General features: G+C 38.7%; 1 protein-coding gene across 2 annotated transcripts in view; it reads right to left on the bottom strand.

Moving 5' to 3' along the window:
- The window catches only part of LOC306767872 (transcription factor SOX-6-like), a 106768-nt gene that overhangs the window by 38766 nt on the left and 55447 nt on the right, over positions 1-12555 (bottom strand). For both annotated transcript variants that reach the window (XM_079256021.1, XM_079256020.1), the window contains 2 exons: positions 8545-8634; positions 1739-1911 (listed from right to left, as the gene is read on the bottom strand). In XM_079256021.1, the coding sequence (XP_079112147.1) occupies positions 1739-1911; positions 8545-8634 (263 nt within the window). The remainder of the gene's footprint in view (positions 1-1738; positions 1912-8544; positions 8635-12555) is intronic.

The following is a 12555-nucleotide window of genomic DNA, read 5'->3' on the forward strand; positions in this document are numbered from 1 at the left end:
AGTATATTTATTCCGAAATGTAATTACAGGCTGCTGAATGGGAGGCGGCGCCCCATTTGCACACATGTCATATTTCATTAAAGGCAGATTTCTCAGGGTTTGTCTGTAGGGCATTATCCTATCAAGTCTCAACAGTCAAATGACTGGCTGATACTGGAATCTGTCTTTCTTTTCTCTCTCCTCATATTGCCTGTTCCTTTGTGAAGCTGTGAAAGGTGGTATGTGTTTTGATGGGAGGTGTGGACTTGTCCAAACACAGCCTGTCGTATGCCGACCTAAAGTGACGCGTCAACAAACGGCAAAAACAAAGAGTAGCTCACCTAAACACCTCTCTGCTCAGGCTTTCCTTTTGTTACACATTTTTCTTTTTTTTTGTAACTTCAGTCTGACGTGAAGATTTGCATCTGCATCCTCTCTCTCCTTTTTCTAAAACCTTAGGAGAGACTCTCCGACATGCAGATCCAGCTCAAAGTGAAGCAGAACTTTGGTTTGAGAAAGAGCGTCAGTCACAGTTTGTCATGCAAATCCCAGTTCTGTCATATTGACAACCAATGGTTCCCAGTTTTTGGAGCTTATGACACCACACAAAAACTCAAAAGACAAATCTTCAGCAATGAAGGAAATACAATTTTCTTTGGAGATTTCTCAAAATTCCTCTGAATTTTGGCAAAATTTCAGTCATAAAATCTTCTAGTCAGACCTCCAAAAGTAAAATCTTCTTCTGATTTTGTTGCACGTGAACTGAAAAACACAATTTCTGTTAAATTTTTGGGAAAAAGTCGGTTGTCTTTATGTTTTCACAACTTTTTTAACAGATGGACTTCTGAAATGTGCCGGACTAAGTGTGCGAGCTGTGTGGAGAAAGGCTTTAACCTCTGATAACATCTTTAGCAAACAGCAAACATATTTGACTGCATGTTGTTATTAGAAGTTGACGGGCTGAATTGAATAATAATGAGAAATAATGAGTTGAGTAAAAGACATAGTAGTCCAAAACCAGAAACTCGCTCTTGGGTAAAGATTAAAGAAATAAAGCAGTTGTTCCTTCAAAAAACAGAGATCCTTTTTCCTCAATTTTCCTCATTTTCTCTCATTTCCCTATTGTCAGTCATGTAGCTAAATAACACCTTTTTATCTTTATTACTTATCCTCACAAACTACTTGTACCTCCTATCAAGCACATGAATTTTTCTTTATTTGGAAAAAGACTAACACCTAACAAATGCACGCATGTAATACCTGTTTACCTTCCAAACAACGGGAATGTTTGTGAGTGCACGATTTGGCAGAACACTGATGCAGATTTCACACTTCAGCTCACAATGTTGCCAATGGTGCTGCATTCAGGAAGTTTAAGACCCCTCAAACAAGTGACTAGCGAAAATCTAGCGACTTTTCCAGGTGTTATTGGAGATTTTTGGAGATTGATGTGAACGATTTACTTCTATTTCAATGAAATGAGTTTTTCTAGATGTAACTACATAGTTTATTATATTAATGTCTATGTCTGTTATCAGATTCAGCTATGCACTAAAGTCCATTTAAACTAGAAAATATTGCTTTTTGAGGCAACTGCTGTTGTGTGACTAAAATGCAATTAATCTTTTCACCCAGTCAGTACATTTGGCAGTGTTGTACAGTGCACAACCTGCAGTTTCTTTCTTTCCCTTTAAACAGCCACTTCAGTTCAACATTTAGCACCGTCTCCCACCTAACACCCATTAAGACCCCATCCTACCTGCTCCTGCTGCTGCCTAGCCAACTCCATCTGTTGTCTCTGCTTCTCGAGCTGGGAGGCAGCCATCTTTTTTTGCTCATCGTGAGCAGCAAGAAGCTGCTCCCTCAGGTTGATCAGCTGACCGATCATGGTGGAAAGCTGGCGTTCCTTCTCCTCCAGTGACTCTGGCGTACCTGCACATGAAATTGGAAAGAAAATCTTACCATCTGAAGCCATTAGCAGGACACATTAGGTGGCACTGGATCATATGAAATATGGATGTTCAGATCTTACCTAAATTACCATGCTATCAAACTTCTGCACTTATTTATGATTCCTTACAGAAAAAAAAGGACACGGCCTTTGAAAAACTCATTCCTTGTTTTCCATAAATCATCTAGATTGTAGTTACATCTTACTACTTATTATCTTTTGCCTTGTCTCTACTTGTCATCACCTAGTGCCTGTTCACAAGAACAATAAAACTGTTTTGAGTTAACCTCTGAAAATAAGTAGCTGTTAAAGGCTTTTGTCAGGTTTATGAGTTCGACATTCTTGGGAGGTTTGCAGGCCGACACCATTAAGATTCCTTCTTTATACCATACTGTCAATATATTATGCAGATGTTGTCATAAAAGACAGAGACAATGTTGCCAAGATATGAATGTTATTCAAAAAAACAACTCACTATTCTGCTACACATGCAGCCAATTTTACTTTATAGCCATTGTTTCACTGTGTCAGTGTTATTCTGATTTAGTAACTGTGATTTCTTCCAGATTAGAGTGCCAGGGGAACTTCCACACCTTATTCCCACAAGTTACCATGGATACAAATTCAAACTTCCTATCCATAGTCATAAAATGTGTGGTCCCTAAATATTGATATGCAGTACACACCAAAAGTTTGGACACACCTATTCATGTTTTCAATGGGTTTTTCTCCAGAATTTTGACAGGAACTCTTTGTTAACCGGAACTACTGTTTGTTAAATCGACAAGTCAGTACATGACATGCTTGCCTGCAATGTGGGCCCGAGTGCATTTGAAAAGCATTTTAAGATAGTGAGGGGTCATCATGGATGGGTATGTCGAAACCAAGAAAATGTATCCTTTTGTCTTTGTTCGTTTTATATTTGGCCTTTTTCTTTTAAGGCGGATTAGTTACCACCAATAGTCAGAACTGTCTCAGTTTGCCATATCAGGATGGGGTGGGATTCCAACAGACTTGAGGCCAGAGAAGAGCAAATTTCCACGTCTAAAACAACTAAAAAAATTCAATTCAATTCAATTCAACTTTATTTATATAGCGTCAAATCATGGCAATGCCACCTCAAGACGCTTTACAGTCAGAGAAGAAAACATTATGAAAGCCAATTCATAATAGCTTATATAAGGAAACCAACAGATTGAGTTGGAGGTCCAACTCAATCTCCCATCCTGAGCAAGCACACTGGCAACAGTGGGAAGGAAAAAAAGAATCATAGATGCCTAAACAATGTGATATATCGAGAATTTTTTGTACTGTTCCTTTCTAGCATCAGCAATTTTCTGAAGCCAGAGCACTCTGGCTGCATTTACTGCAGGTAAAGACATCAAGTACTCATAAGTACTTCAAACACTGGCAGTTATTTAAAATATTATATACATTTTCTTTTAATCGTTTCTTTTAATTCATTTGGTGCCAATAAAGGAAAAGTGTTGCTGTCTTCAATAACCTTCCTATAGAAGGTTTCTCTAGCTGTCTAAAAGCAGCTCAGAGAAAAGGACGAGGAATTCATGAGAAATACACAAAAGGTAACATTGTCCAGCCATTGAGGTACTGTGATAGTTGTGTGTGTCTGGATGTGTATGTTTGTAGATGAATTTTCTGCAGCAAATGCATGCCACTTATTAAAAATAAGTTCTTCTGCCTGAGTCTCCCAGTCTTCTTGATGCACACGTAACAACCTTTAAATATGTAGAGTTGGAATGTGCAGCTTAAGTACCTTGGATTGAACTTGGCCATGCATGTGTGTGTGTGTGTGTGTGTGTGTGTGTGTGTGTGTGTGTGTGTGTGTGTGTGTGTGTGTGTGTGTGTGTGTGTGTGTGTGTGTGTGTGTGTGTGCATCCTAGTGGTGACCATACAGAATTTCCACACCAAAGTCTATCATCTTGAAAAGTTCTTGTTCTTTTGTGTGTGTTGCTTCTGTATGTGTGTATGGTCTTGCCCTGAGGCCATGTGGGGAGATTGCAGGGTGGCCCCAATACTACCTGCATACTAACAGAGTCTTCATTGTAGTCTTGTCAGGCCCCCTATTGTACCCCAGACTACCCTCCCCAAAAAATACCCAATCAGAAATTACCCCTCAGCACCCCTGTATCAAAGGCAACATTCTCCTCTTTCTCTTTTCAGGTTTCCCCCAAAGACCTTCCTATCAGTTACTCTTCCTTCAAGTTCAGTTTCTTCCCATGTTCTCGTCTCTCCTCCCTTTTTTGCATTTTTTTTTTTTACCCCAATCAATTGTTCACTGACATGTGCCACATTTCTAGACATTCTTTATTCCTTCCAACCTAATCCACATCCTAATCCTCTGTTGTCGGCTTCCTCCCTCCCCGCTTTTCTCATCTGCTATCAGAATTTCTCCTCAGCTCCTCCTTTCTCCGTTCATCACCTCCTTCCTCTTCTCCTCTGCTCTTATCACCACTTCCCTCAGCCTTTATTTTCCTTTTCCCACTTGTTCACTCCTCCCCAAGTCGACCAATTTAGTCTTGCAACACTTATGGATGGTTTATAATTCTGTCACGTCTGAAAACACACACACACTTACATGCAGACATCTTCCCATTTCTTCACATTCCTTGCGAAGAAGCAAAACCTGTTGTGTAATCGTAACAACTGCGATTACAGCTCCATGATTCATATTCATGGATTACAAGTTGCACATACCATACGTGAGGCCTTGCGTTCCTTTAACACTTCTGGCACCAAAAACCATCTGAGAAGTTTCCGTTTTCCATTTATCAGGATTATTTCTGACACCTGCTGAGGGTACGAGCCAAAACAGAGTCATCAACTGTATTCTCCCTCTGTTTGGATGTGAAACTTTTATTCTGGTTGTGAGTTCTTTTTGTTTATTTATTTATTTATTTTGGGGGGGGGGGGTTGTTTGTTTGCTTTTTATCTGCCACCTTAACTTAGAGTTCATCTCAGCCTCAGAAAGCTTTGTCGAAATTTCACAAATAACAGCAGCGTTGCAACAGTGTAAATGAACTCACCACATGATGTAAACGAAATCAGTGTTTTGAGTCTTCTTAAATTCTTAGAAAACTTTTATACACATATATATATATATATATATATATATATATATATATATATATATATATATATATATATATATATATATATATATATATATATATATATATATATATATATATACTTATGGAGTTTAATTTTGGTTAAACAACAAGACAAGATGAATAACTGATGTATATCTATAATTTTCTGATTTTATGCCCAGAACAATTATTTGAAAAATGAAAAAGGAACATCAGATTTTGGATATTTTTGTTACCATATATATATTACCAGCTATGTGACCCAGTGCTGCCTTTGCTCTGTGTGGACTGTGTTAAATTCATTTGATCATCATGATAAGACTGTGCCTTGAGAAAAATAAATTATTTGTATGTGTCTTGTATTTGTATTGTTTACACCTGTAGCAAAGGATAAAGAGCAGTTGAACTGATGACGGTTGGCCAACAAAAATACTCTCTATGAGCACTCTCTCTTCTTTAATATGAATTAAACGTCCCTGCTACTATATTCGAGAGGTTTGGACATGGTGACGATGTTTGTTAATGGCTTTGTTTTGGTTTAGCATTCATTTTTAATACAATAATAAAGGTGTCTATCAATTATGATCTCACATTATTATTACTTTATGCTACAATATTAACTGTAAATACAAGTAAATATATAAATAAATATGTGCATAGAAAGAAAAAAAATGATTTTGTCTGATTATTGTTCACACAGGAAATGACAGGACATGAAGTCACACAACATATGACACAGCGGTGTCTCGTCTGATTCCCTTAAAACACACTGAACTACTAACACAAACACCATCTGCTCAGACTGTCTCACTTGGATGTAAGTTTCTGCCAAACCATCACATGTTGCAGCATCTACTGACTAAAGCTCCTTCCCAACAGCACACAAGAAAGGATGCTGTTTCTGGATCCTGTCAAAACTTTTGTCCCCAATCACGTCTGCAGGCTACTAAGATGTTATCATAGGAAATGCATGTTGGCGCCATTTCACTCCTGCAGACAGACGGAAGCACATGTGGACATAAAAATAAAAATTGACAATAAAAAGCTGCAACGGATAAAGATGCTGGATTTAAATGACTCTTGAATGTGAATATGATTATTCCTGCCAGATGTGCCCGCTCATGAATCTAACATTATAATGAGGCATACTCTATCCATCTGTTCTTATGAGCTTTCTCACTTTGAATTGGAACAAATAGAGGAAAAATTAAATGCTACAGATCTTAAAAATGCCCAGTTCACAAAGAAGCATAATGGAAAACACTGCTCATAATTTTAAAATAAAACAAATTCTAAAAACGAAATGTATGTTATTGCTGTTATTTTCCATGCAGCTTCTTGTTTCATTGTTAATTGTAGTTCTATTATAATATTACATTTTAGTGAACAGGATATCCATGTTTTGTTTTAATGCATTACAGTTGTATTTCCACAGTAAAATACCAAACCAAACATCATAAATGGATAATAAAAAGTCATCAAAGGTTTGGGAAATTGCCACAAATGTGACACAACATATCGATGAAGTCCAAAAGCTACGTAAAGAGCGCTGAAACAAACAAAAAAATCTAACTCAGCTTAACTTGCATATTAAAAAAAAAAAAAAATCAAGAAAGTGACTTTGCTCATGTGTGAGGGGGAAGTAAAATTTAGGCTTATGGTTTTAATAAAAGTTGTATTTGGAAACAACATTATAAAGATAACTAAGAAAGGAAACAATCCCAGGAATAAAGTGTTAAATGTAACCATGCTAGTGCTCCTTTAGTTAATACACTTACTTTTTGTTTTTGGCAGTTTCCCAGATGCTTGTGCCATTAGCCCAGAGCCAGCCATCGCTTACAGCACACATATTCCTCACATAATCTGCGGCTGAAGACTCACATTGGCTGTATACGTCGCGAGCTCCAAGCAATAATGAATGTTCCAGTGAATTAAAGGGGCTCATCGGTTTTCTTCACCCTTAAAGTAGCTGCGACTGAACAAGGTGGCTCAAGTTGTGTGAGAAGACAGAGTGACAGTTGTGTTTGTGTAATTAGGTCAGCCAAACCGGGCCGCCTTTCCAGCACCAAGAAATTAAACACTTGACTTTAATCAGAGTGTTGCTGTGCTTCTGTCTGGGATTGTTTATCTGGATGCATGTACTGGAACATCCTCCATTTTTATTAGTGTCTTTAACAAAAAGAAAGCATCCAGCCTAATGTATGGGACAAGCACGTGGTTGTCTTGTGTGTACTAAATGGAGTTGACAATATTTAAATGTAGATAAAAAGAAAAGGCAACTGCATGCCAAGTGCAAGACCCTGCCTGTGTTTGAAACTGATGCAATAAATAATGGTCGCACATTTCTGTTCTAAGAACTGCCTGTGAGTTGTGCTGACAAATCCATACTCACTGGTGAACGTCAGAAACTTTTGTTTGAAACAAAAGAAGTAAAACATACTACACTGGTCTTCTCACATTTTCAGCTGGCAGCACAACTCTCCAAGAAAGTCTCCAATTTTTAAAGTTTAGATTGTCTTCTGAATATAAATGTGACGGTGATTTAGATTTTAAGTTGTTATTTAAATATAAAGATATGATGTTGTAGTTAAAATAAAAAGAAAAAATGCGTGTAATGCATGAAAGGTAATTACACACATTTGTGTGTGTGTGAATGACTTTGAATACAGGGCACTTTAACAGAAAAAAAATATGTATAATATCCGACTACTTTCATATGCAACAGTTAGATATGTTTAATATATCATTCAACGGGCAACAGGCATGCAGGTTTTTCATCGTGTCATTAAAAGTGATGACAAGCATCTCACTCCATCGAGCTGCTGCTGCTGCTACATGAAATCGTAACATAAGATCTCCTCACAATGCTGCTGTTTTCACATCTGAATACCAGAGCAGGTCAAGAGTACGTTCCCCTCGGCTGAGATTTACGGCCACATAAATGCTATTTGCTGATACGGACAAAAACACTGGAGCTAGCGCAGCCTCTCCTCCTCATACACAACCTTTAATCAAAGACACAATTACAACCTGTAGTTTTTAAAGCTCGACAGGTAGGCCAGACGACCATTTCAGCTTTGGCTTTCGTATGTAGAAACATGTTGAAAGTGTACACATTCAGGGAATTATAGCATATTTGACTGGTTGTTACCTTTGAATTTAGCTTTGGCATTTCTTTTTCTTTTTTTTTTTTTCTTTTTTTTTTTACTTCTGTGCACATACAGTCTGCTATTTGCTTTATAACACTGTTCGTCTTTTACTGAAAAAAGAGAAGAAAAAAAAGAGTTGTGGATGCTGAAGATGTGCCCGTTTCAGAAAGGTGCTACTTATCATGGTCTTCCTTTTCTATTTTTCTTTCTTTCACCTTCCTTATTCCATGTAGTATGATATTTTTATTTTTGTAAACACAACCTGCAATCATTCTCTAAACATCACCGATGTTTTTGAATGCAGATTTAGTTGTAGGTGAGAAATGTAGAAGTGGTTCAGAACAAAGTCTCTCACCTTTAACTTCCCCAAGTAGTTCATTGGCATTGAGGCGGTCAACGCGTTCTTTCCAGTCTTTGGACAGGAGCCTTTCCATACAAGATGGTTCTACAAAGAAAAGAAAGGAAGAAATAAAATTAATTTGCTTGTGTTACGTTGCTGTTCATGGTGTTTTATCTGGTTTGTAAGCTCAAAAGGAGAACAAAAGTAAGTTGTATTTTTCTGCAAGATTCTGCAAGATGACTTATCACATCATACTGGGTGCATTTTCCAAAAATAAAAAAATAAAACTTTGTGCCACATATTTATGTCATGTTTCCAGCATATCTAAAGATTCTTGAGTGACAGAAACTGTAGCAGAAAATTTTATATGGAAAAGGGCAATAAGAGCAGCTCAAGCCTCCAAAAGAGTTGTTAATTTACAAATCTGCCTCAAGCTTCTTTAAAAAAAAAACAAAAAAGAAAGAAAGAAAAGAAATGCAGCCGCCATCCAGCTGACCAGAATGAGAATGTGTGCATTGTTCACAGAGTGCATTTGTGTCTGTCCTTTTTCTCACAATGTGTCTCATAGCCTCAGGATAACAGACATCAGAGACACGTGGTCTCATAAGATTCATAAAGTCCCATTTGTTCATGTGGAGTCCTGCTGTGAACTTCACTTCAACAATGGGAACTTTTCAATTCTTCAGCAGACAGCAGAGAGACAGAGATGCAGATAACTGCAAGCAGGAGCGTTACTCTGGGACGAAGGCAAGCCAAAGGTGCTTGGTGCTGTCAGGTTTTGTAAAGTTAAATCCAGATTTTCTTGCTTTATTCCACATTTATACAAAATGTATAACTGCAGTAACCGCAATGTGACATGTTGCTAAAAACCTGCACAGAAAGAGCAGAATCAGCTCCACTTCAGACAGTTACATGAAAAAGCTGCTTATGCGTCTGCATGGGATTACTCACAACTCTGCAGTGTTATCCTTTTCTTCTTCTTTTTTTTTCTTCTTTTAATTTAAACAACGTGACATAATGAATCCAAGATAATACAGTATACAAGTAACCACTAACAACCAGTGCTGACATCACTTCACTTTGTTCCTTTTTGGTATTATACCTCCATGTGTGAAATGTAAATCTTCCCCTGTGTAATCCAGGGATGCAGCACCTACAGGGCTTTCCTGCATGTGAGACACATTTCTGCACCGTTTGTGTGCAAACTCTGGCTTTTATGCCAGCATACACGTTGCAGATGGTGTCGGGGCCATACAGGGCTCTGTGCCAAAGCCTCAGTCACCACGGATGTCAAACACACACACACACACAAACACAAAACGGAGACATTCTTGGGCACTGTGTGGAAAACATGTCCCTGAGGGCTTGCCTGATTTAGAATGGTTAAGTCATACAATAGCTCATTTGTGGTGCCTTTATCCTGACAAAAGGCGCTATAGGCATTCATAACTGCACATGGTCTATTGTGAATGGCTTAATTTTTAGTTTGTGTATACGGGCACATTGTGCGGTCATGAGATGCCTTCCGCCAGCAGAGCACAACTTCCTCGTTGAGTCCATTAAAGCTTTGCATGTTTACAGTCGGATTATGATTGTTGTAAATAAGCTAATGCATTTAGTCAGATCACAAGGAGTCCATGTAAACAGTGAGTATTTTTTATATTAGTTTAAAAAAATATATGTTAGTTTTTTTCCCCCAGAGATATGGCCTATGCTGATTTACAATAAAAATGCAATAAAAATCATTTCTGCCCCCCTCATTGAACCAACTAAAACTTGCAGTAAATTTACATACAGTAGATTTACCTGACAGGTGTATACAATGGTTTCAAATGATGATATACTGGGAAGCTGTATGACAGGGTCAGAAGACTTATTACCGCAAGATATTTGCATTAGTTCAGTGGCTGTGTATCACACAAAATCACACAGCACAATTTATGGCAGCACTTAAGAGAGGAAAATGCAACCTGTAACTCTGAGAAGCATCTGCATAAGTCATCCGTGTGTACTCCAACGCACAATTTACACCCTTTCCACTGATAAACAGATCAGATGAGGAGACAGTGGGGTGTGAGTGAGGAGCGGAAGAGGGGAAAAAAATGGGGATGAGGAGGAGATGTTTTACCCTAGATGGGTCTGTCGCCACAACTGAGTCAGGGTTCAAGTGCTGTTTAGATTGGAAGGTGGATAAAAATTCCTCACCGTCTGAACATCCACTCCTTTATCAAGTGGGGTAGAAGTTGGGAAGATGGATGGCCGAAAATGAGGGTGAGTGGGGAGAAGACATAAGGAAAGCCACACAGACAGAAGGAAGTGGTCCGGGAGGTGTTGTAGGACAGGTGACCCTACAGGCTGACACAAGGATGTTTCTCCTTTAGCAAGTGAAGGATTTTTAGGAGTTAAAGTGGTTGAGAAAGTAAGAAGAATAGTAGGGGAAAACGAAAGAACTCACATCCAGACAACACCAGTATTTCTGGAAATATTTTCAGGTATTACCGGGAACCCAGAAATTCAGCCACAACAGAGGCATAAATGTTTAAAAGGAATAGCTTACTGAATAAAAGTCAGAGTGAGACTGATGTTGGTAGACTCTGGGGTGACAACCGGATCGCGTGGGAATGAGATGTTGAAATACAGGGCTCCTTGTCGCACTCTTTTCTCTGTAGAGTGCTCCCCCAGTGGTGGGACAGATGCTGACAAGGTCAGATGTCAGTGATGAAAAGCAAGAGGAGTAATCTGAAAGAACAGCTAATATTTGGGACACGGAAATTCTCTCCAGTTAAAGCACCAATCCAAAATCCAGATGTGGGGTAAATAAACAGGCAACGGTCGAACACGAGAACACAGAAGTCAGAGTCTAAACCAGGGGACAGAAGAGAATCATAGCATGGGTGAATGATAGCAATCCAGGGATGTGAACTTGGCCGACAACTTGAAACAAACAAGAGTATGTAAGGTGTGCTGGGAATCTACTGGCAAGAGGCCGCTGATAATCTGGCAAAGAGGCAGAGGCTGGAAAGAGCTTGTGTGAAGTGCTGGTCACAGGAAACTATTTGGCGAAGCCCAGGTGAGCCGAATAAGGCTGACTTGTGAACAACATGAAGCACATGGTGTGAGAAAAAGAACTGAAAACTCATAAGACATGGCATGATGTGTGAACCATGACAATACTAGAGTTTTCTGATGTACTTCTGGATGCAGTAACAAATTCTGGCTTTCAGAGATGCCACTGAGCTCATGCAGTGTTTTCTATAACAGAGTGGTGTCTGTTTTTAATGCAGGGCTGCCTGAGGACATGAACATCACAGCCGTTGAGTACTGGTTTCTGGCTGTGTGCCATGTGCAAAAAGATTTCTCAAGATTCTTGGAGTCTTTTATATACCATTCACTTCCCAAAGTTTGCAAACTTTTGACCCTTTTAAGAAGAAACACTCAACCCTTTAGGAAGATTTAGGGTCCTGAAATGGTTTCAACTCAACATTTAGATGTTAGGGAATAATAATACTACTAATAATAATTATTATTATTATCATTATTTACAAGATAAATCAATTAACAAAATGTTAGAGCATATTACACTGTATCATGAATGAAAAACTGCATACACTCAGTGATTAAATGGTGCAAAAAACCTTCTTTAGTCACCAGAACTTCAAGTTGAAAACTTCTGAAAAGAATTGATGGCCTCTCTTTTGACCAGGGGTGTCCAGCTCCAGTCCTCAAGGGCCAAAAGGGTTTCCATGTATCCATGCTCCAACACACTTGACTTAAATTGATCAGTCATTGTGCAGATCTTCATCGGCTGCTGGATCCATATTTTGCAAGCCAGGTATGTTGGAACAGGGATATATCAAAAACCTGCAGCACAGCAGCCCTTGAGGACCAACTTTTGGACACTCCTGCTTTTGACTTTAGAATACCAAAAGGTGTCCGGGCCTTATTGCTGCAAAATAAGCTCACATCATCACCCCTCCACCACTCTGTTTAAGTTGATGTGTTGTGGTTTGACTCTACCAAACGTAG

This window comes from Telmatherina bonti, assembly GCF_933228915.1.
Source record: "Telmatherina bonti genome assembly, chromosome: 2".
Taxonomy (NCBI): domain Eukaryota; kingdom Metazoa; phylum Chordata; class Actinopteri; order Atheriniformes; family Telmatherinidae; genus Telmatherina; species Telmatherina bonti.